The sequence below is a fragment of the Dromaius novaehollandiae genome, chromosome 2 (assembly GCF_036370855.1).
Source record: "Dromaius novaehollandiae isolate bDroNov1 chromosome 2, bDroNov1.hap1, whole genome shotgun sequence".
In the NCBI taxonomy this organism is placed as follows: domain Eukaryota; kingdom Metazoa; phylum Chordata; class Aves; order Casuariiformes; family Dromaiidae; genus Dromaius; species Dromaius novaehollandiae.
The window spans coordinates 58,856,547-58,880,021 of record NC_088099.1 but is presented as its reverse complement, the minus strand read 5'-3'; the positions used below and the strand labels follow the sequence as shown (position 1 = coordinate 58,880,021).

At 40.3% G+C, this 23,475-nt stretch overlaps 1 protein-coding gene across 3 annotated transcripts in view; it reads left to right on the top strand.

Annotated features, from left to right (window-relative positions):
- LANCL2 (LanC like glutathione S-transferase 2) overlaps positions 1 to 23,475 on the top strand; it is a 51,577-nt gene that overhangs the window by 8,471 nt on the left and 19,631 nt on the right. For 2 of the 3 annotated variants that reach the window (XR_003262348.2, XM_026121415.2), the window contains exons 2-7: positions 4,077 to 4,194; positions 7,064 to 7,271; positions 9,800 to 9,947; positions 10,591 to 10,737; positions 14,593 to 14,775; positions 16,864 to 17,040. Coding sequence is in view for 2 of the 3 variants with exons in the window: in XM_026121415.2 (XP_025977200.1) it covers positions 4,077 to 4,194; positions 7,064 to 7,271; positions 9,800 to 9,947; positions 10,591 to 10,737; positions 14,593 to 14,775; positions 16,864 to 17,040 (981 nt within the window). In the remaining variant the exon portion in view is untranslated. Of the gene's footprint in view, positions 1 to 4,076; positions 4,195 to 7,063; positions 7,272 to 9,799; positions 9,948 to 10,590; positions 10,738 to 14,592; positions 14,776 to 16,863; positions 17,041 to 21,638; positions 21,712 to 23,475 lie in introns of all 3 variants that reach the window. The other variant, XM_026121413.2, reaches the window with a different exon arrangement.

Genomic DNA, 23,475 nt, shown 5'->3' with positions numbered 1-23,475 from the left:
GCTGGATATGGTTGTAATGGAGAAGTAGTTCAGTTAATACTGATGTTTTGTAGTAATATCAACTGAAAGTGAAATGTGCGTTTATTCTAGGAGATTATTATTTGTAGTGCTGTAATGGTTTTTGTGCGTGTGTGTTTAAGGTTAGTGCTGAGTTTCAAAAAAAGCATTTTTGTTCTTTTAGGAAGCCTGCAAATGAAAGAGCAGATAGGAGAAACAGGTGTTGCTAACAAGGACAACGTAATCTGGACATCTTGTCATTGGTGTCAAAGATAAATGGTATTATATATACTCATATTCCTTACACTGTCATTGCCTTTAAAAGGCTTTGGAGTGCGACATAGGTTTGTCCAATGTGCATACCAACTCACTGCAGTGGAAAAAATGATGCAATTTAAATAAATCACAAAACATGTAATTTGCAAAAACAACATACTCATATTTTTCTGCACTGCTTCTGTTTCATGCTGGTAATGAGTCTTTCTTGTTACGATAAATGGTATGGTGGGAGGTTTTGCTGGTTGGGGTTTCTTGGAGTGTTGGGTGTTACTGGGATTAGCTCCTGTTTTTGTGTTTTGCTGACCTAAAACTGAGTAGTGTTTGGGATGGTAGTGTTTGTTTTTCCTCTAGCAGCACAGGAGTAATGCAGCATTTGAATTCCTGGAGAGAGCCATGCCTACTCGTTAAAAATATTCTTCAGCCCCTTTTATGACCCAGTCTGTTGTGAACCAGGAATAAGTGTGATACTGCAGATCAGAGGTTCAGGCTTCTTGGTTTTTGCTTTTTCCTGACAGGAATGGCAATAGCAAGAATCACCTGCATAGAAGGCTGAATGCCAGCTGGAATCATCCTCTGAAATGAATATGCTTCTCAGGAAAATCAATCCGCACTTGACACAAATTAGTGTGCTTTATGCTCAGCTGTAATGCTGCTGTAAGATTCCTTGAAGGAGGCTTATAAATTTTATAAACCCACCTTTCAACATTCATTTCTTTATTTAATTAATTTATTCTGGTGCATGTAAACGTCTGTTATAAGCTTATAGTGGAACCTTACCAAATGAACTACGACACCATTCTGTTGTTAAAGCTTCAGAACAACCAAATAAAGGGAGGCAGTGGAGAGGAAGTAGGTATCTGGGAAAAACTTTGCTGCTACTCATAACCCATTCACACTAGCATAAACTTGGGAGTAGCTTCCTTTGGGCTGATAAATAATTATGATTATAATAAAAAAAATCCATTTATCTTTGCTTTTCTAAGCCCTTAAGATAGGTAAGTTATGATTCCCATTTTAGAGAGAGGGAAACACCAACCTGGGCTAGATTATTCCTATGGGCCTGAGGTTACGGAGCAGAACTTGGGTGTCCTGAAGTCCTAGTCTTTCTCTCCATCCTCTAAATAACTTGATTTGTATTTGATAAAAAGTATTCTGATCTGGTAACAGCAGGTATGTTGTCAGAACAAAAAGATAACCGGTGGGCTTGTGATGTGTAATGAGTAGATCACCTGACAGTCTGAAACCTTTGTTCGCTCCTTTTGTCAGATAACTGAGTGGTGAGCCTGGATGCGTCAGGGCTGATTTCCTCATGCTGTTTCACCATATGCCTCAGCCTTGGCTTAACTGTTGTTTGAAGGAGGGAAGCCCTGCCCTTGGGAAAGGTTTGGCTTTGTGTTAAGACTTGAGTAAACTAGTTAAAAGAACAGGGTTTTTTGTGTGCACTGTGGCTTCCTATTAAAAAGATGCTTAATACTATACTAAGGCCAAAAAGTAGACATCAGATGCTTACTGTGTTTGATTGCTACTTCTAGTTATATTGGAGAAGGTTAAGGTGGCATTAGCTTGTTCCTAGGACAGATTAGAGTGGTATGTATTTGACATGAGACAGAGTGATATGACTTCCCTCTCCTCCTCCATGCCACCATCATAAAATGGATTTGAACCGTTGACCCTGGCAACTTTGGAGTGTCTCAGAGAACTTGTGTAATTCCTGTTAGGTTTCTGATTTGTGAACCTGTGGAGTGCATGTTTGAATTCACTGATTTTTATTTGAATTTCCACTCTAAACAGAGATACAAAATGGGGTGTATTTTGAGTCATCAGATGCATGATGGCATTCAGGACCTGTCTTTTAACTGAACCCCTTTCCCTTTTGGAATGTGTTTTAATCAAGCAAGAACTTGCCTTTCTAATGAGCTAATTTCTCCATCCCTAGTGGAGAATCATAAATGTAGATGTGTTTAATATTAAACTATGCCTTCACTAGTCTGCTTTGTTCCAGCTGTTATTTGGGAGCAGGTTGGGGAAGCAAGTAGTAGAATAAAGAGATCAAGCACTGTTCAAGAAAGTTTAGCTTATTCTGAGCGTAAACTGACAAGTAGCCAAATTGCATAATGCCATTTTTCTGGATGCTGGTGGCCGTCACATTGTGACTCTTGGGTTTGGAAAGTGAGGAAACTCTTCTGGCTTTCATGTTCCTAGAGCATTTCTCTTTTAACTGTTCCTAGATAACTAAGACATGGATGACAAATGCCATATATTTGCGGATTTCTATAGATGATGCAAAAGAGCACATTCAGGAAATATTTTTGAGTACCGTAAAGTTTGGGTACATCTCTATTTTATCATAGTGATGCAGTTATCAGATAATGATAAAGCTTTTCCAGTAGCCCAGGAAGGGAAGAATTGTTTGTTTCTTCTTCTCTAGCTCCATAGTGGATAACTTCTTGTATAAGTAAACCTAGACCTTAGGCTTTACTTATCTATTAAAAACTATTAGACATATATGTATGTTAATATGAAAAGCTGATCAGCAACTGGTACTCTTTATAACATATTTTTGAGTGTTGTATCTGAAGTTCCCACAGCAAATGTAAAACTGATTCTGTGAATGATTTCATAAACACTCTTTCCCATGGAAGTTAATAGGACAATAAATTCTAGTTAATTGACTATTTCCACAGTGCGCGGTTCCATAGTCTTGAGAGAATAATCAATAATGTATTTTGGCATATACTACCCTTAATGAGAGAGAAATGCTGTCCAGAATAAAATATCCTGAATTGTATTTCGTGTACTGCATCTATGTAAACTTTTCTTGGTCAAAAAGAAAAGCAAGAAATGAATAAAATCAAAAGTTTGTTCAACTTTGTGCCAAAGGGTAAATGCATTAGCTGAAGCTGCCAAACTCCTTTTACTCATCATCTCTGCATCTAGCTCATTCTTCTAGGTTGTTGTCATTCAATAGTTAAGGATACTGCATTTAACAAACTCCTCTCATGCTAAAGCATGCCTATCTTCATAGGATTTGGGGGAGAGGAAGGAGCGGGAAGTGAAAGAGAGGAAGGGCATTTTACAGGTGTTTGGAGACTTGCCTTCTGTGTAGTGATCACAAACAGGGAAATCTAAAAGAGTTTTGGATTTGAGAATGTGGATACTTCATGGATGATATGTTACTTGCATCATTAAAGAAGATGGTGTAACTTTAATTCTTTCAGCTACAAACATTTATTTTGTTGTAGCCATGGTTAGCTCCATAGTGCCACAGTGGTTGCACAAGAGCCTTGTGATGAGAGGAAGCAGCTATTACACAGGGTTTGTAGGTTCCGTGAGCTGTGTTCACCCATAGCATGGTCCTGGTAGCAGGACCCTGAATAGAATATTGGCCCCCGGAGTGGCAGCAGGAGCATGTCAGTCTGTTTGCTTTTATTGACTTTTTACTTAGCTCAGGGAAGCTTTGCTTACTGCATTAAGAGCCTGAAATGAGAAGCAGCACGCAATAATTACATACTGTCACTATGTCTGCACTTCATATGACTTCAGATCAAGCCCCGATAATTCTTCTGTCTAATGTAGATACTAATAACTTACTCTAATTTGTAACCAGAATGCATTAAACCAGACATACTTAAGATGTACCCCCTTGGCACTGCCAGTTTGCTAGATATAGTTTCCATTCTGTAATGTATTTTGGATTTTGTTTGTTTGTTTGTTTTCAAACAAAACAGTGCAACAGCTGGCTTGCGTTCTTGGATTCATTCCTTCTCTGACTCTCTCTTTCTCCTCTCTCCTGTTTTCAGGTCAGTGCTCAGTTCTCAAAACGGATCCAGACAAAAATCAAGGACCTTTTGCAGCAAATGGAGGAAGGACTAAAGACAGCAGATCCACATGACTGTTCTGCCTATACTGGCTGGACTGGTGAGAAAACTGGAATTTGAATGATGTGTGTTTGGTGTTGTTGGGACTCTCTGAGGCTTATTCCCAGGAGGAGGTTCTGATATTCTCCCAGGATCTGCATAAGTATTCTAGTATCATAGTCATTTGTATGAGTTGGTTTCTTTTCACTCTGGATGCTTGATCACTAGTGTCTGTGATGATTTCCGTTGACTTCAGTGTGCACAGGATCTCGTTATAGGGAGATAATTGGTTTCTGTGTTTGGACATCTTTATCTTGCAAAAGGAGTATATTCTCTATGGCTACTCCTTCTTTGGCTTACCTCTTCTTCCTTTAAGGTTTTCTTAGAAAGGATTATTTTCCCCTCTCTCCATTCAACTGACTGGTAGTTAGCTTGTCTAATGGTAGCAGCATCTTCTAATCACTGAGAGAGAGGGTGCTGTGGGTCCAGAACCATAGAGCCTTAAAATCTGGAATATGTGTAGTTTGGCTCTGCTTGTTCTTCCTGTGCAAAAATGATAAAATGAGCACATGAGGAAGGGAAGTATGGAGGTTGGGGGTGCAGGGTTATAAAGTGTGTGAACATGAAAGTCATATGCAAGTGCTGAGTATTGCTAGCTGCCATTGTTCTTTCTGCATTATATCGCCGATGCTGTCCAAATGTGAGCAAGCCATTGTCATCCCTTAGGCAGAGCTTGCAGTCATCAAGCTTGATGTGGCCACTGCTCTTCAAGCTGCCAAAACGCTTTTCCATCTTGTCCCCTTAAGTGCCACTTTGCTATTACAATGGCATATTCTATTCCTGCTCTGTCTAGCTTATGCTTCAGACATACTTTAGCTTTTAGCACAGCATGTTTGAAATACGTCCTAAGGAGATTTGTTCTGTTATATTTGTGTCGTGTGGGGGAACAGCCTGGAAAAAATCTCCAGGCCTTGCCCATGCTTGGGCTTAATTCTGGCTATGGAAGTGTAAAATTTCCTTCCTTTCTTCTTGATGTTTTGATACAGATGGTGCTGTGGGCGGATAGGTGAGGAAGTTTTAGACAACTCAAACTTAAATGATAGATGTATTTCAAGGTCTAAAAATGAGTGTCTGCTAAGTGAATGCAGAGGATCTCAAGCAATGGGCATTTTCACACTGACATTATAAAACAGCTCCCTGGGAACAGTGTTCTCAGTGACTGACAACTGAAGTTACGGCTGATAAATCAGAGCATGCTAAAAATGAGTCATAAGCTAAAAGTAATAAAACCATCACTAGCTGGAACAAGAAGATAGATGAGCAAGTAACATTGTCTAATGAGAACAGGGTTTTTCCATCCTATTGCCAACTACATCTGTGTCAAATCATATACTTTTTTTTAAGGTTTCTGTGGAATTGACTCTGAATAAAAATACTTACGTGATCGGGCTTTTTAAATATGTGGTGAAAATATTTTCTCCACAAACTCATTCATTGCAGCATTTTGCTGGAATACGCAAATCGGAAGGTAAAAACAGTAATGAAAATGTCTGTCCCACTTTTCATGTACCAAGTCTAGACAAGCAGGCATGAGCACTGACTCAGACTCTGTGGGAGCTCTTTAAAAACTTGGAGCGTATACTGTTGGTGCCTAACAACGATAAAACTCACGTTAGAGTCCATCCAGCTTATACAGATAGTGTTTATACATGCCAGATACCTTGGAGGAGCCGCTTGAAAGATATTGCAGAAAGAAATGTTGGGAGACCTGGGTCTCAGGGCTGCTTTCCTATCACCCCTTGATCAAACCTGAATATTTACAACTTTATTGCAATTTACAAAAGAGTGTTATGGAAATCCCAGCCAGGCTAATAGCTGTAGGGGCAATGTTTTTCTGTTGCTGCTTGATGGCCTGCAGAAAAGGGTAGTGGCTCACAAGTTCCTGCACTACTGAATCAGCCCAACCAAGCTCTGCAGCTCTCCTTTTAGGGCCATTTGGAAAAACCTGATAATGACTGGTCCAGAGAACATCTGAGGATGTACTAGCACTTTCATGGCACTATTCCTCTTGTAGTCCCTAAGGGCAGCCTCTCTGTGGATCTAAATGGGCCTTCCATCTTCTTCACTTCAGTCCTGTTTTTGAAAAAAAATGTTCTTCATGTTCAGAAAGAGGAGTTTGAGTCGCAGCATTGTCAGGAGGTAAATTTTTGCTTATGCACATGTACACTTAGAATTGGTCGAGAAATATCCATTTTAAAGGGTTTGTTTCACTTCTGAAATCTATGTTATTGCAATTCCTAGGGTTTGGGTTTTGTTTTAATTGAAAGCTACATAATGAGTTTAATGGAATGAAGCTTGATTTAACCTTCCAGCATTCTCTGAGGACTCTTGTTTGCTATCTGGCCTTTACAAACTAGCTTAACTTGTAGAAACTCATAATCTTATTAAGAAATATATTTTAGGATTATAAAGAATTTGGCAAGCTGAATCCAATAACTCATCAAAAGATCCTTTTAAAATTCAAGCGGAAAAGAAAACATTTCTTGCATATAATAGATGAGTATTGTACAGTTGATGTACGTGGTCATACACATGATAGTTAATCTAAGTTTTTGAGGCTTTAGTGATTTCTCCATCAGACTTTAGTGCCTGTGTCATGAATTTTCATCATGCTCTGCAAGTTGTGAGTCTAAGCTGGGTTTCAGTCTGATAAATTCAGATTTTTGTCATAATCCAAATTGAAATGTGATCAAGATAGAAGACCTGGTGCTTTCGTATTGCATAAGCTAGGACCTTTGATTGACATCTTTTAATTTATCAAATACTTGTTCGCATTAGAGTTGCTGCTTGAGAGGCAATAAAGATGAAAACATGATGTATTCAGAAAGAAAAGTAAATGAATCTTTCTCTGTTTCATATGATTGTTCCAGGCATTGCCCTTTTATATCTGCAACTGTACCGTGTCACGAAAAACCAGAGCCATTTGCAGCGGTCTCTTGATTATGTGAAGAGAATCCTTCGCAATCTGAATGGCAGAAGAGTTACTTTCCTCTGTGGCGATGCTGGTCCCCTGGCAGTGGGTGCAGTGGTTTATCACAAGCTGAAAAATGACAGTGAATCTAAAGAATGTGTTGCCAAGTAAGTGGTTGATGGTGGCAAAAGCTGTGCCCTTCTTGTATAGAGAGCGTTGTTTCGGTAAGATTAGCAAAAGTAGTTGTGGAGGAGAGGATTAAAAAATGGATACCCTTTCTCCTCTCATGAGTTTGCAGTAAAAGAGTACGAAATAGGCTTTATCCTTACTGAAGCTGGCTTATACCCTTAGTCCTCTGTCACTGTAAGGACAAGAAGTCCTGGACATATCTGTAGTGTATGCACATTTCAATTTTGTCACAGTAAAGTGTCATTTAACAAAAGCAGCACACTTGTCATCAGCAGTGTGTAGTGCTTGTGCAATATGTGACACTTCCTGTGAAGCGTGGGTCTTAATTGTGGGTGCACTACAGTCACATAACATGTGCTGCAGGGATTTGGGAACACTCAGAAACATGGTACATTGTCTTGATTTGTAACAAAGGTTTAATAAAACAAAGAGGAAATATTTGCTGGCTATCAAAGGCAAGGGCTCTAATTAGGTAAGAGGATATGAAAGCTAATGTGAAAAAAATCTACTCCTTTTCAAAGTAGTTTAAATGTAACAGATACCTTAAAAAATCCCACTTAGATGTAGAGCCTCCTTGGAGAAGTGACTGTCCCTTTGCTGGTATGGAGCTGACTGCTGTCCAGTTGAGGCTGGAAGCACTGGAGCCCCATGCAGCTTGCATTCAGCACCAGTAGTGCACTTTTAGCAGTCTAACAGCATACCTTACATTGCTGGAATTTGCAGATTAGCCTCCTGTCAGCATCTCCATTCTGGTTTGTATTTGGAAATTTAATTGGTCTCTTTCTAATCCAGAATCCTAGTGAGATTAATCTCTGTTGCTGTCCCTGAATGCATATTTCAGTTTTGAAAAGGTTGGTAGGTTGGTTTTTTGCTTTTAGAACTGGCAGTAAACTTGAGCATGTCATTTTGAATGCAGCTGGGAAAACAGTGTTGCTGTAAGGCATGAAGCATGAGTGTAGCAAAATGAGATTAGGAGCAATAAATCTTACAGTCTAGCCTCTGCTTGAAAAGTCATTTCTATGAGGAGGACTGAAAATGAGGTTAGTTTGTTGTTTGCTGTTGTTGTTGTTCCTTTTTTGTTTACAAATATATTCATGACACCGAGTGGTATGTTCTAGATGTCAAAATGTAATCTATGATTGCACTTTTTGCCCTGTAGATGTCCAGTTTAATATGATCTGAATAAAAATCTGAGCATTAAAGGTTAATAGTGGCCATTTTGAAAGAAAATAATTTAATTTGAAGTCCAAGGAGTAATTCCAAGGAAGGATTAATAACATACAGCTTGCTCTTTTGTGAGTGACTTTTCTCTGATACTAAGCAGTGACAGAGCTTCTGGATCACTGTTTTTGTTCCAGCACAGGTTAATGGTAACATTTCTGCCAAGTAACGGCTGTTTGGGGAGATTTAGAAATTGAATTTGGTCTTAATGCAGATCATCTTCCCCCTCCCCCCAATTTAAAACATGATCATATCCGTGGTTTCATCTAATTGGCAATTGCATCAGAAAAGATAGGCAGAGACAGGGAGAGAGTTGGCAGGAAAACAGATTTTCTGTTCCACCTTAGTTTTAGGGCAGACTGGTGGAGTAGTAACAGGGAGTCTCTGGAGCAAGTAAGGGTTGCAGTAGCAGGCTCAAGGTTTTCTTCCACCACTAGATGCAAGCAAACACTACTGCATAATAGCAGTGCCCTTCCTAAACTGGGCTGCTAAGCATTCGGTTGTCTAGGGAGGGGGAGTTACCAGTGTTTTTCCTCTCTTACACATCTAAAATTGAGAGTCCTTGCTCAGGCAAAATTCAGAGACTCCAGGAGGTTTTTATCAGACTGCTTATTAGCTTATAGCTACTCCTACAGTTTAAGCAACACTTCTTTGATTAATTCAGCAGTAGGAATTGATCTAACTGGTATCTCTGAATCTCTGCTTCAAAACAGAGTGGGTGTCTGACAGCACCTTCAGGTTGGTGTTCCTGGGGTTCTCTTCCAGGTGGTGGCGCTCCCTATCTTTGGAGCAGCTCTCCAGCCTCATCCAAACACCCCCTTCCTCAGAGCCTCTGTTGTTGTCGGCACAAGTGGTGTAATGTTAGCTCTGGGTCAGAGCTGCCTCTCTGTCCAGGGAGGCAGGCATGCAGAGCTCCTGTGTGTGACCTGGCAGCTAGCTGAATTAAGGATGACTGCAAGGAAGTTGCGAGGCTGCAGATCTGGAAAGCTGGGATGAGAGATGGGAGTTGCCATACTGATCTGCCTTCATTGAGGTGTTGGGGATTTCTGGGAAATACAGAACGGAGTTTAATGTAATCAGTGATTGACGGGCATCTTGGAGATAAATTAGAAATAAAAACATCTATTCCAACATAAGCTCTCTGAGGCAAGAATCGTACAAGGGTTTGTTTTTAATTCAGAACTCTTACTGCTTCTGGTCAGATTGTTGGCATGTGCAATACGTAGTCCAGTATGGTCTCAAGGGAAGGTACTCTTTTCTCTCCATCTCCCCTTGTCTTATGCAGGTTGTTGCAGCTCCAAAGGACAGTCATAAGCACAGATGCTGAACTTCCAGATGAGCTGCTTTACGGCAGAGCGGGTTACCTATATGCCTTGCTGTACCTGAATACTGAAATTGGTCCAGACACTGTCCCTCAGTCTGTTATCAAAGAGGTAGGATGCTTTTATCTCTCCAGTGCCACAGCATCAGTGAGGTTGAACTGGAATCACTCCTTCTCATGAAATAAGGGATTAGGAGAGGAAGTCTGGAGAAGAGAGGGACCTGGAACTGGGAACTCGGTCCCATCCCTCCTTTGCTTCTGTCTCTGCTTTCCTGCTGGGACTGAGAAAGAGTCCAAGCTAGGAGGGTCCATAATTAGCTGAGGAAATGTATATAACACAGAAGCAGGTTTGAAGCATTTGAGGGTGTCATGCAAAACCTTATGGAAGAAGTGCAAAGTGTTTAAATGAAAAGAGGGGGAATATAGTGTGGGGAAGATGCATGACTGTTCTGTAGGTACTAAAACCAGAGAAGGCAGGCCTAGAAAAAAAGTTATTGGAAATATTTACTATTCAATTTTTATTCTTGCAAATCCAAGTGATTTGTAAGTCTTTTAGAAAAAGTCCATTTCTGCTTCAACACTCCAGTCTCAAGTGACTTCATTTGAGTCAAATGATATTCAAATGACTTGCATAATCATAGTCATATCATGGTTTATTGTGGCTTACTTTTTAGTGTGGTTTTGGTCATGACAAATCAAAATCCTCTGAATAAAAGCAAGTGAGACAGAAGGAAGGGGTATGTTCTCTTTCTTAGGTAATAGACGCCATTATTGAGTCGGGCAAGAACTTCTCAAAGGAGGAACGTAAAACAGACCGCTGCCCTCTGTTGTACCAGTGGCACAGGAAGCAATACATCGGAGCAGCCCATGGTGTGGCTGGGATCTATTACATGCTAATGCAGGTAAGACACATTCTGCGGGTTGGGGTGAAGCACTGATGCTGCCTTGTTTTGCATCACAAGATCTCCTCTTCAGCTTTTGTGCATGTGCAGTGTAATTTTGTGCTAGCTCAGGGTCTCACAGTTCGGAGTTAGACACAGAACTGCACAGAGATGCTAGCTCTGGCCTTGGTAGCAGAATAAAACGGTTGCTCACATAGCATGGCACTGGGGTGAATTAAGCCTCACCTCTCAGCAGCAAGGATTCTCCAACATAGCTGTCCTGCCTCCAGCTAAGGGACTTGATTCTCTGCAGCTTATTCAGTATGTCAGCAGGGCTTTCTGTTTACGTGACTGGAACGTACATCCTTGCTCCAGAGTATTCATGCTATCTCCTTGTGAATGAGTTGCAGTTCAGAGCACCGTAGTTCTAGGAGTTGAGGTTTTCTGTCCTTAATAGAAAAAGGCAGGTGCCTTCCGTCATTCCCGTACTTAATCTTCTGATGACTGCAGTTAGACCACCTAAATATCCCCTTACTCACCATGATCACTCTTAATCTTCAATTTTTTTGTTTTTTTAACCAGCTTCATTGCTGATGGCTCTTCTTCTCCTGCCCTCCATGCCTTCCTCTCTTATCTTGTAGGGTTTTTTTTTTTCACTGTCTTAAAGCTCTTGGGAAACTTTCTCCTTAATCACACATTGATCTCCAGTATGCTTTTATTCTTCTGATAGTCTTCCTTCTCTTCCCCCCCCCTTCCCCAAAGTCTGATTATTTTTTAATGTGTTTATGACTCCTACTGTACTCTTTCTGTTGTCCTTAATGAGATTTCTCTCTTCTATACACCTCCTCTTTCCCACACTTAAATCCATTTTTTTCTGCCCCCTGTAAGAGATTCTCAAATAAGATTCTGATGTTTGAAAAACAGACCTGAGTTTGTTTCTTTTTTCTGTAAGACTTGGAAATAGAGCCTTGAGTTACATTAAAAAAGATGGCCCTAGAGCTGCAAAATTTATATTGTACCTTCCTCTGGTTTTGAAAGGTGCTGACAGTTGGTGCATCTCTGTAAATGTTAATTTTCATACCAGCTCATGCAGAATGACTTTCCTTCAGGCAAGTGGAAGGAATTTATTTATTTGTAACCTAAAGCTGTGTATGAATACTCACTGCAGAAGTGACTGACGTGGTATTAGGTGTTGCCACTGCTCAGCCATTCTTCATTTGCAAAAGACATTGCGACTACTCTCTGTCTGCTTCAGCTTAGCTCAAACCACTTCCACCAGTAGCTCAGATTAACTGGGCTGACTTTGCTGTGGAGATGGCTACTGCTCTGCTGCCTGGAATTGTGTATGAATCTGACTATAGCTATTTGCTGCTGTGATCATCTAACTGGGTCTGAGACTGTTCTGACTTATGTGTTCTTATCTTCACTTCCCACTTTCCTCAACAAAGTGGTCCTCTCCCTTCCAGCTACTTCATCTTCCCTGCTTCCATTTTTCCTTCACTGGCTTTGTTTGATTTTCTGCGAAATAGCCGGTCCTCTAAAGAAGCCTCTTTAAAGGCTCTATCCTTTATTTTCTATTCAAGATTGATAACAGGAATAATTGCGCAATGCTTTCGGTTTAAGCAGAAGCTGCTCTGTCTACATATGTTAAAATCATAACTATCATTTTTTTCTTTAAAAATAAGTGCTGCTTTTAAGAATTACCACAAAGTCATTGTTTATGCAGCATTAGATTACTGTCTTTTCACCGTACATTAAATATTGTGAGTCATGCTGAGTTGAGTCATCTACTGCAGAGGAAGATGTCATATCAGAGTCCATCCTTTCCCCCATCCCTCCTCCCCTGTATGAGGAGAGTTTTTTTATTTTTCAGCAAAAAGTTCAGGAGACCAGTTGGTTGGGTTTTTTGATAAATAAAAATGGGCATCCCACATAGCACCTCAGATGTGAAGGCCACTCACTGACCATTGTTTCTGTATAACACCTTTATGAAGATACACATATTGCTCGATCAACTTACAGGTACAAGAATAAGAGCTCAGCAGTAGGCAGAGTGGGAAATCTGAAATGCTAGCCAAGGAATCTCCAGTCCCAGCCCCCTTCATGAACCCTGAGGCAAAATAATCTGTTTGCATATTGCTGCTCTTAACCAGATAACTAGGGCACAGATCAGTAGGTTACTTTTTTTGGTGTTAGCAGTAGTTGCTGGAAACCTCAGCAACTTAAGGACAAAGACCTTGCTTGTGCTCAGAGCTTTGTGGAAGCACAAGGTGAGAAAGAAGGTGAGTAAAGAGCTCTGCTCTTCTTCGGGCTACCTCACAAGGATGGCCACAAATTCAGCTGTGTGCTAGGCTGTGCTTGCCTTGCAGAACTCAAGGCTGAGTGGCATTTATTGCTGGTGCCTGTCTGCCTTGCCTTCTGCTGCAAGGGTCCAGCATAATATGAAAATCCCAAAGCAGGGATTCCTCTGAGACACTGCTGTATCCTGCAGGTTGGTGTCTGAGTGAGGTGTGATCAGCTGTGGGATGTTCTGCGTGAAAAAATAATCTGTTCCGTGATGTGCTGCTGATCAACAGTGTGAAGTTTTCTGTTCCAGTCATGAAAGTGTAGAGGTGGGCTTTGTTCTGGGAAATTGATAAGTAGGTGCCCAGCAAAGCTCCCCTGACTGAGGCAAGGAAAAGGCTTATGGTTGTTTTGGGTTACTAAAGATACAGCTATTTAAAGTTGTTCATTTGGCTGTACGAGTGTAAATTGTAGCAGAGTGCTCACCTATTGAATGCAAATACACTGGAGTTGGTGGAAGACAATAAAATTCTATGACATTGAGTCTACCACAAAGATAATTCATTAAAAAGCTAAGCTCATTTATTAGCTACTGTAGGCCCCAATTTCTGCAGTTGTTCCCACAGCTTGCAGGAATTTCAGAAATCAGGTAGGCTGGCGTAAAAATAGTTCTGTTATGAAAATACTGTAAAATGGGCTGATAGAGGAATGTATACCAACTAAGAACAACTTCAGAAGATGACCCCAATAGACCAGTAGCAGACCCCAATAGATGCTCAGCTTCAAACCTTTACCTACAAGGAGTATGCAGATCGATGGATGTATTCTTTTGGGAAGAATGTAAACTAGATAAAAGTAATGAGAAATAAAATTCAGAAGAGCACTCTAAGGGTGAAATTCACAAAGATATTAGTATGTTAAGAGGCAGCTGTTGCTTCTGAAAATACAAATGGCACTTTTAGTACATAAGTAAGTGTTTTTGCAAAATCTAGCCCTGATTGTCTGTGATCTGTCTGCTGTGTTCATGGTTGAACATTTAAATTCATTTATTGAAATTACTGTTTTTATAGTCCATAGCTTCAGGGAGTTTTTTTTTATGATGGAAAGCTTTAACCTCTGTAAACCTTTTACCAGGTTATGCCACTATACTCTGCCTCATTTTTTGGGAAATATGACAGATTTGTCTATGCTAGTTATTTTTAAAACAAAATGTGTAACCCAGGGTGTTTTAAGTATCTACTATGAGCGACTAGTCTATAAAACCATCTTCCTCCTGTAAATGCTCTCTCTGTTTTAAGGTGTAAGTGGAGGTCTGGGGAGTCTTGGAATCTGTGTTCTGTTCTCAGTTCTTCCACAGTCTTTCTGTGTCACATCAAGGAAGCCAAGTAACAACTTGGTGTCCCAATTTCTTTATCTCTCCAGGAGCTATAACGACACTCTTCACGTATTGTGAGCAGATGTTAATTCAATCTGTATGAAGTGGTTCAAAGAATTTGGATCAAGGGCACATATGTAGACTACTTTAAAATAGACTACAGAATTAAGTGTTGATACACGATTTGTTTCTACTTCATTTTTTTATGTTATCTTTAGCCAATCGCAAATGTGGATCAGGAGACCCTGACGGAGCTGGTGAAGCCGAGCATTGACTATGTGCGTCATAAAAAATTCAGATCTGGGAATTACCCATCATCACTGAGCAATGAAACTGACAGACTGGTTCACTGGTGCCATGGTGCCCCCGGAGTCATCCACATGCTCATGCAAGCTTATAAGGTGAATCATTCTGTATATACAGACCTGTATTCTTACATAGAGACCTATAGATAGGCCTGTTAGATACTAAGGCTTGCATTTAATTTTTTTTTCGGTCTAGAATTTCAAACGAGAACTCTAGAGGAGGCATCTAGAAATCTCAAAATAATTATGTAGGTATGTTTGTAAAGAAATGGGTAAAACTGTTTCTCAGGGTGTTAGCAGTTGCTAGACTTTAGGCTTTCTTGGAAAAGAGGCATGTATTTGAACACTCTGATACCAGAGTCCTGGTTCTGAGAACACTGACCTAAATTCTTCTAATCTTTATCCCAAGTGTTTTAAGAATGATGTTGTTTTTCAAAAGTGTAGGTTCATGTGTCTTGCTAAAGAATCTCTTCCATAAATTACTCCATTATTAAGATTCAGCACTTGAAAACTTAATACCAATGTCAGAACAAAGATCCCAGGCCCCTGCTGGGGGATAAATATAACCCCTGAGCTACCACTAGCCTACTGTTTGCTCTTCTGCACCCTTAACTAGGTTTACTCTCGTGTTGTGCACTTCTGATTTGCATGACATTTGAAAATATGCCATTTAATTAAATTTATGTAAATTGATTCCTGCTTTTGACAGCCCTCCTTGGCACATTCCCTGGTCAGCCTCTGGGTGGGCTGATGAAAAGCAGGCTTGGTTTGTGGAATAATTACTCTTGATGCTACCTGAAATGTGAGCTGTAAACATTTTACAGCACTGCTGAATGCAGCAGCAGTGACAGTTGCCTTCTCTTTGGAAGGTGACTTAACACTGCAGACTTTTTTTGGTCTTCCTTGCCAGTGTGATGCTCTCCCCAGGACAAAATATTTTGCAGGATATAAGAGGGAAAGGACCAAGTTCTGTTTAGCAGTCTCCTTTCTGGCCTCTTTCTGTATTTAAGATGATGAGGCATATGCTGCTTTTCTTATACTCTTTAATCTGCTTTTTGAAGAAGTAATAAGAAAAATTGGAGTGTGTTTTGTTGGCTGTGCTTTCATTCCCAGTAAAGAGACTTGGGACAACAGAGAGCAATGTTTGCCCTGGAAATCAAGTGCTGTTGCTAGGCCTTCATCTGAAATGTTATGACTGAGGAGGTGGGAATAAAAGGCAAACCCTACTCAGAGAGGGACTTTCTTTACAAAAGGCTTGTGGATTTAAGAATCTTGCATGTTAATTGCTTTTATTATTTTATTAAAGAGCATCATTGTAGAGGATGTGCCATCTGAAGGACTACATCTACAACAGTGCATCAGTTGCTCTTCTTTTTTTGTCTTGTTGTTCTGCAGAGTGACCCTGGCAAAGGAGAGTAAAAAGTAGTCTTATAAAGATGGAAGTATCTGGTGCTGTTTAGCTAACTACTCTTTATTTTCTGCTCTCTTGATGGGCTCTTCGTGCTTTTAGGATGTAGTTCAGTTGCAATAAACTTCACAAGATTGGGCCTTAGCCCAAACTGACTAGCGCCTCTGAGTATCTCCAATACAAATACTAATCAAGGTAATGGAGTGTTCTTGCTTGTACTTTTGGCAGAGGAAGGAGCACTGTACTATGCAAAGAGGTATTTTCAACATGGAATTGAAGACTGCCAGTGAGTAACTTGCAAGTACTGGCCAGAAACATTAGGACCAAGCCCTTCAGGACCAGATTTGATGGCCACTATTCTGTGTTACATTTTTTTGGAGACAAGAATTACATTTCTGTAGCTTAAATCAAATGATGTCATGGTTTGGGAATGGAGATGGCAAAAACACAAAGAAGCAGCATGCACCCTTCAAATAGATTACAGGGTGTAGAGCTGAAGGTCCTGAAGTTGAGCTTTTTTTTTTCTTTTGGGTCCTGATTTCAGAAACAAAAAAATAGGAAGTTCTTTCTTTTTCCTTGCAGAGAAAGGGGAAACAGCTGAGTAGGAGAGGAAAGGCATTTCTATAGTGGATGGATTATAAAAATCCAAAATAAACTGTATATGATAAACCCCAGCAAAACCAGCAAAACATCACATAGGTCCACCTTCCTTTCCTTTTCATTAGTACTTAATTTATATGTGCTCTTCTGTTTGTCTGTCTGTTTTTATTCCACAGACCTTTAAAGAGGATAAATACTTGAAAGATGCTATGGAGTGTAGCGATGTCATCTGGCAGAGGGGTTTACTGAGAAAAGGATACGGGATCTGCCATGGTACTGCTGGCAATGGCTATTCCTTCTTATCTCTCTATAACCTAACTCAGGACAAAAAGTACCTCTACCGAGCTTGCAAGGTGAGCTGTGCTGCATCCCAACAAAATTAGTCCTCCCTTCCATGTTACAATGCTTGTGTAGATAGAATAAACTGTGATCAAAATAGGTGTTGTGTGCTAGTTCTGGAATTGACTCATTGTGAGACAGGGTGGAACAACAGTGTGCCATCGTGTGCTCCCTGTTGCGCGCACTTGGACTGTCATTCTTAAACCGTGTATGTGGGCAAGCATGGTTTTTAATATGTAGGACATTTGGAAAAAAATGTGGTTTGCTGTGTTAGAAGGGGGAGGAACTGAACACACATTCAGAAGAAGAAAGTAGAGTCTGAAAAACAGTCTGCTTGAACAATAACAGATAAATGTTACGTGGTCCTAATTATTCCATTGAGAGATCTGCTCCTGTCCTCAGCTCCTCAAGTGATACTATTGTAGTCTTTTGTAATTATTTGTTTGCAGACTGGTGGCTGTATTGGGCTTTCAGAGCTCTGAACTGAAGTTATTAGATTGCTCACTTGGATTTTTTAATTAATACAAACTGCAGAGAAAGACACGCTCTGAATTCTTCCACTGGAAACTTACAGGTTCTGCTCTCAGCTCTGACTGTGCTACACCAAAGGAGGAGGTTTTCTCTGCCTCTTTTTCCAGATCTTGCAGGAGCTTATTTTCAACTTAATGCACTGATACTAGATTTCATATTGCATACATACTGTTTTAGCTGAGAGTTTCGTATCACATACCTAACTATTTAGCTGAAGGCTATTTAAAAATAGCGCAATGGCAAGTTTGATGAGTTGTTTCCCAGATGCTTTTGGATGAGCACTGGCCAAAAGTACAGCCATTGTACTCATCCCCACTCCCAGCCTGTCCTCATTAGTCAGCAGAGCTTTAAAAGGTTGCTGCTTGTTTTACCAAAAGCATGAAGCCATGAGGATGTCTGTACATCCATACACCTAGAGAACATAATCAGCCCCTAGGACTACTACAGGGAACATGTGACTGTGTGTTACTTGCACACCCAGCTCCTGCTGACATGGGAGCAGTAATACCAAGTATGCAGTGCTTTCAGCACAGCTGTCAGGCTCTCCCTGTTATCCTCCATTTTGATAATCTTCTGTGGCTCTGTGCAATGTTTGCAATTCCTTTTGGCATTGCATTTTTCACCTGTGAGAGCCTATGAAATCACAGCCTTGGCTGTAGAGTTTCCCCACTTCCCTGGAGGCCGACATCCCTCATGCTATTGAGCACCTTCAGCCACCCTAGCTTAGACGGACCAGTCTGGACTGGAGAGGACGGAAGAGAGAGTCAAGAAACTTGTGTTTGCTGCTGAGTTAAGTGTAGATCACTCAATTAGTTTAATATGTGGGAGAGACAGCTCGGCAAATATGAATTCCTGTTACGAGGCATCTTACGTCATGTTAAGTTTCGTTTCAGCCTAGGTAAAGCTGAAAGATCAGAAAATAGCAGAGGGGTGAGAGAAAAATGCATTGGAGCTTTCAGTAGGTGAAAGGCTGGGAGAAACAGTTGAGTGCCAAGCAGTCAATAAACATAATTTTACCTTAATCTAATCAATGTGTGTAAAATAATCAGATGATCCCATATTATGTAAGATACTTTTTTAGGGGTCCAGCACTCCAGTTGGTTCCTTTATTCTCAAACTTCCATTCATACAGAGGTTCCCAACTGCAGATGCCCAATCCATCTTGAAACATGGTTGGGGAAGCTTAGGTAAGCAAAGTAAGATTTCTGCCTTAATAGGTAATGTTCTTACTAGTGCTTCTTAAATACCTAAAATCAGGTGGAAGGATTATTTTAACTTTTTTTATTTTATGTTTGATTTTTGTTTTAATTCTGTATCCACATAGTCATCGTTTGCATACACATCCTAGGAGGGCAGTGCAGCACTTGAGCATGTTGCTCAGAGAGCTCATGGAATCCATCCTTGGAGGTTTTCAAGGCTTGGTTAGAGAAAGCTGTGGCTGACCTGGTCTGAGGTAGCTCTCTCTGACAGTCCTGCTTCAAGAAGAAGGTTGAACTAGATGACCTCAAGAGGTCCCTTTGAAATAGCCTTTCTACAGTTTCTACCTGTTGCTAATATGATTTGGCAGATTCATCTGCTCAGGTGCTTCCTTGTGGTATTGCATAAGCTGAAGTACAGTTCTTGTTTTCCATTGCTAGGAAAGCTGAGTATTTTCACAGTCCTTGAATTCTTGCAGTTTCCCAGTTAACATTTAAGAATCAGCCTTAGCAAGAAGTGTGGTACCGGGAGATCTAGACCTGCAGTTCTGCCATACAAAGCTAGAGAAAAGACAGCATCCCTATCTTAAAGCCAGAGAAGATGGAGACTCAGTTTCATAACTGAAATCATGTTGATCAGATGTGGCAATCTGGCCAAAGACTGTTTGCAGGAATTGCCCACTGTAGGCATAACTGAAAGTGTATTCGCAGTGAATCTACATTTTAGCATCTCCAGCATCTGAACAGGCCCTTTACGCTCTTGCAGGGGAAATTTTGAAATTTGTCTCTGGCACTCATAACAAGCTTTTCCCTATGAGCAAGAGCATACAGGAAAGTGTGCAGTTATGTTGGTACCTACGAGCATGTGACTGGGGGAACTAGATAGCCCCCTCCCAGGGGTGTTTGTTCACGCTGCAAAGATGAGGCTGAGGCGAAGGAGTCTGGCCAAGAATCCCTGCTTGCCTCTCAGGAGCTGATACACTGGTACTGCACAGTGAATCAGAAGGGCTTGAAAGACAGTTGCTCACAGAGATCACTGGCTTGCACTTCTCACTTTTGGCTTTGCAGCTTTTGTTCAGTGTTATCAGATAGGCTCATGAGAAGCTGTGCCACTTCTAGCCAACCTGCCTGTGAGAAGAGAGTTTCTCTTGGTAGCCTGGGCTCCAGGTAGCAGCCTCTGAGCCTGTCGCTGCTGAGTGTTGTGGTCAAACCACTGACATGTGGGGTTTTGAAGGGAGGGGCTGTTTTTTAAATTTGTTTTTATTTTTTTATTTTGAAACAGAACATAGGAGGTCTGAAAGGCTGTTTCTTGATTGCAAGCAAGTTTCGCCAGGGTGACCAATGGTGGCAAATGCTTTCTTGCTAGAAGAGACTTCTTTTTCTTTTTTCTTTCGTTTAATAAAGAAATTAGTATGGCTTACTGGATCCATGAGTTGGACTGAAGATAGGAACTTTTAAGTGATGATTTTGCTTTCCCTCAGTAGCCTTGGGCAAATTTTCTTAATTTCTGTTACAGTTCCCATGCTGGCCATAAGAATAAAGGCTAGTATGCAATAAGATGGGGATGTTGAAAGAATTAATTATAGTTTAAAAGCATGCCATAAACATGTTCTGTCCTCACATATAAGAGAAGATTACGTTGAGAATGAAACCTTGGTTCTAAGACATATACTTGTGAGGGGCCCAAAAATACTTTATCATTTCTCAATAACAGTGTAGACTGTGATGTTTGCGTTTATGGGTTTTTTGCTGTGTTTCCTCAAGACATTATCACACACACACCCCAACCAAAGGAAGAAATCCACCCTGCAATAACCACTTGAACAGAATGAAGCAGGGGGAAGAGGGGAGAGATACTAGGCTTTATCCTGCTGTTTGACAGACTGATAGCTGGTTCTGGGAGCGTGTTCACATGTCAGCTCAAACGGTAGAGCTGAAGCCCCCTCTAGTGAGCAGGATGAGCTGTCTGCTAGCAGTCTGCCTCAATTGCAGGGAAAGGAGGAAGAGTCCTCTCAGTTCTTTGCATGAATCTTGTACCTTTAGCACTGCATTTTGAATAAGCAATTGTTTGTTTACAAGCATAGAAATGGCAGGGAAACATGTGGGCCCCCTATATGCTCTGGGGAGCCATAACGAAGAATGAGATTGTTGCCATTAAGTTGATCCAGATGCAGTTTACAACTGATATATGGGAGGTGTAGCTACTGCAGCAATGTTGATCAAACATTTGACTGTTGACTTGTTTTAAATGGTATTTCATCTTCTACAACAAAATAGTGAAAACCATAATTGTCTAACTGTATTTATAATGATTTTTCATAAGGCTTGGGGAGAGAAAATAAATAAAGTTAAGTAATGGCAGCTGGAGATTTAATACTCTGGATTGGTGCATGGAAGTGGAAGAAAACAGAAATGCAATTAACAAACATAAGTGCTGAGCACAAGGATAAATTAAGCACTGAGATAGAGAAGGAGCTGATATTATAGTATTAGCAAATTTTTGCCCTTGGAACTGAAGTATCTGTATGTTCTCAGAGCATTTTGCACTGATGTATGGCAGGGTCGATTTTTTAAAAAGAAGTTAAGTACAGCCTACCTATTTATACTGTTGTGGAACTGAAACCCCAGCTGTGGAAATATATTTTCAGTTATCCTAAAATCTAATTGCAGTCTTGTCATGGTTGAAGTGGGACAAATTAATCGTGGACCGTGATTGCTGTGTTGTTTCTCTGCTTACACTATTTTTACACTTAATACCTGTTAAAATGTTTTCCTGTGCAGATGTTCAAGCTCACATTTAGCAGTCTTAATTAAAACAAACAAACAAACAAAAAACCCCAAAAAAGCAACCAGACAAAACCCCTTTTCTTTTACCTACTTCCCAGTTTGCTGAATGGTGTTTGGAGTATGGTGCCCATGGATGTCGTATTCCTGACCGACCTTATTCTCTCTTTGAAGGTAAAGTGATGGTATTGTATTATATGGGAAAAGAACGGCAACTTTGCAGTTACGGCAAATACTTGGCAGTCAGGAAATCTTTGGTGGGTGCCAGTACTATTAAAAAAGAAAAGGGAGAAAAACACTACCACCACCCTCCCTGCCCTTTCCCCCCCCCCAAAAAAAAAAACCCAGAAAAACACCCCACGCTTTCTTTCTTAATTGCATTTGAGCAGTTTCCAATGTAAAGTCAGTGCTACTGTCATTTTCCCCAGTGCTAATGCCTCTTGGCTTAAAGCAAGCAAAAAGTCTGGGCAACAGTTGTGCATCGTAAGGCATTGTTGCAGAGGGACTGAGCAGAGGAGCAGCTGAGGGCAGGGTGTGGAGTTGTCAGGACTGAACCTTTTCTGCTGCAATACTAAAGCAAGTAAAAGCTAGTTTTAACATGAACCAAAATTACTCAAACAGAAAAGAAATGCTAAGTTATTAAGGGATTTTCTATAAGTTTAAAGGTTTTCCTAAATACTTTTCTAGAGCTTTTTATTTTTTAGATGCAGTTTATTTTTTAATCCCTATCTTGTAAATCGTTATGTTTTAGAAACATATAGCAAGGAATTATAGCCCAAGCAGGATTTAAAGTAGCTCTGCTACTCTGTGAACAGTGAACCTAGTGTGCCACCTATCACAAATATATAAAATTACAGCAAACCAAACAGGATTAATTTACAAATAAGCCAAGCCCATGAGTTAACACCAAAGAGCAGTAGCTCTATGCATCCCTTCTAAATACAGAGTTATTGTGGTAATGTTTATGGGAGAGAAGTATAATTATTCTTATTCCTGAGGGAACCTTTGCATGCATTTGTGGAAGCAAAAATTGGACATGAAATTTGTAGGATAGAAGCTTTGAAATTTGAGAATGCAGAGTAACATGAACAGTAGTCAGGATGGTTTGTGCCTTAATGGTGACTGCACAGCTTTTTAAAATTTTTAAATATCAGTGATTTTTTTTTTTGGAAAGACTTTGAAGTCTTAAATTTTGACACTTTTTTGATTGGTTATGTAGCCAAAATCGTACTTGAAGTTGTCCAGTTCTGCACATCTGTGCACACATGCACACTTTCACTGGGAGCTGCATGTGCACCTTATGGGATTAAACTGGAAGTTGTATGTCTTATGTATTTAATCATTTCATTTGCATCAGATACCTGCATTTCAAAAAAGTCAGTGGTTCAGACAATAGAATTTTAGCTTGTTTATAAAACTGAGTTTGTAGCTGTTGTATACAGCAGTTGTATACAGCAGTTGTATACAGCTGTATGCTGTCCTGCTGTAGGGTGGCTCTGTCTTCTGTCACCCTAAGAGTTTTATGAGTTGATGCTGCTATTAATGCTTCAGACTCCCCATGCTCCCTTTATGAATAGTGAATAAATGAATCAGTACATCACAAAAATAATAAAAGTTTTGCCTTTGTTTCTTAAACAGTGGAATGTCTTTGATAGACCCTAAATAAGCAGGGTTTTAAGTGAGAGCTGCTCAAATTGTGATAGACAGTCCAAACAAGATTTTTTTTTTCCTAACTGAAGTAGTTTTGAGACTGTGCAGCTGAAAAGACAATAGTGGAGAGAACTTTGTTCTTGCCTTTGATCTTTTCAAGTGAAACTTGGTTTCCTGGGCAAAGTACAGATGAATTTGGCTTTCCAGTGGCACAAGGTTCACCAATTCAGAAAGCTCTAGCAAGGAGGTGTTCCAACAAGTGCCATTGCCTTTGCTGTCAACTCTGCT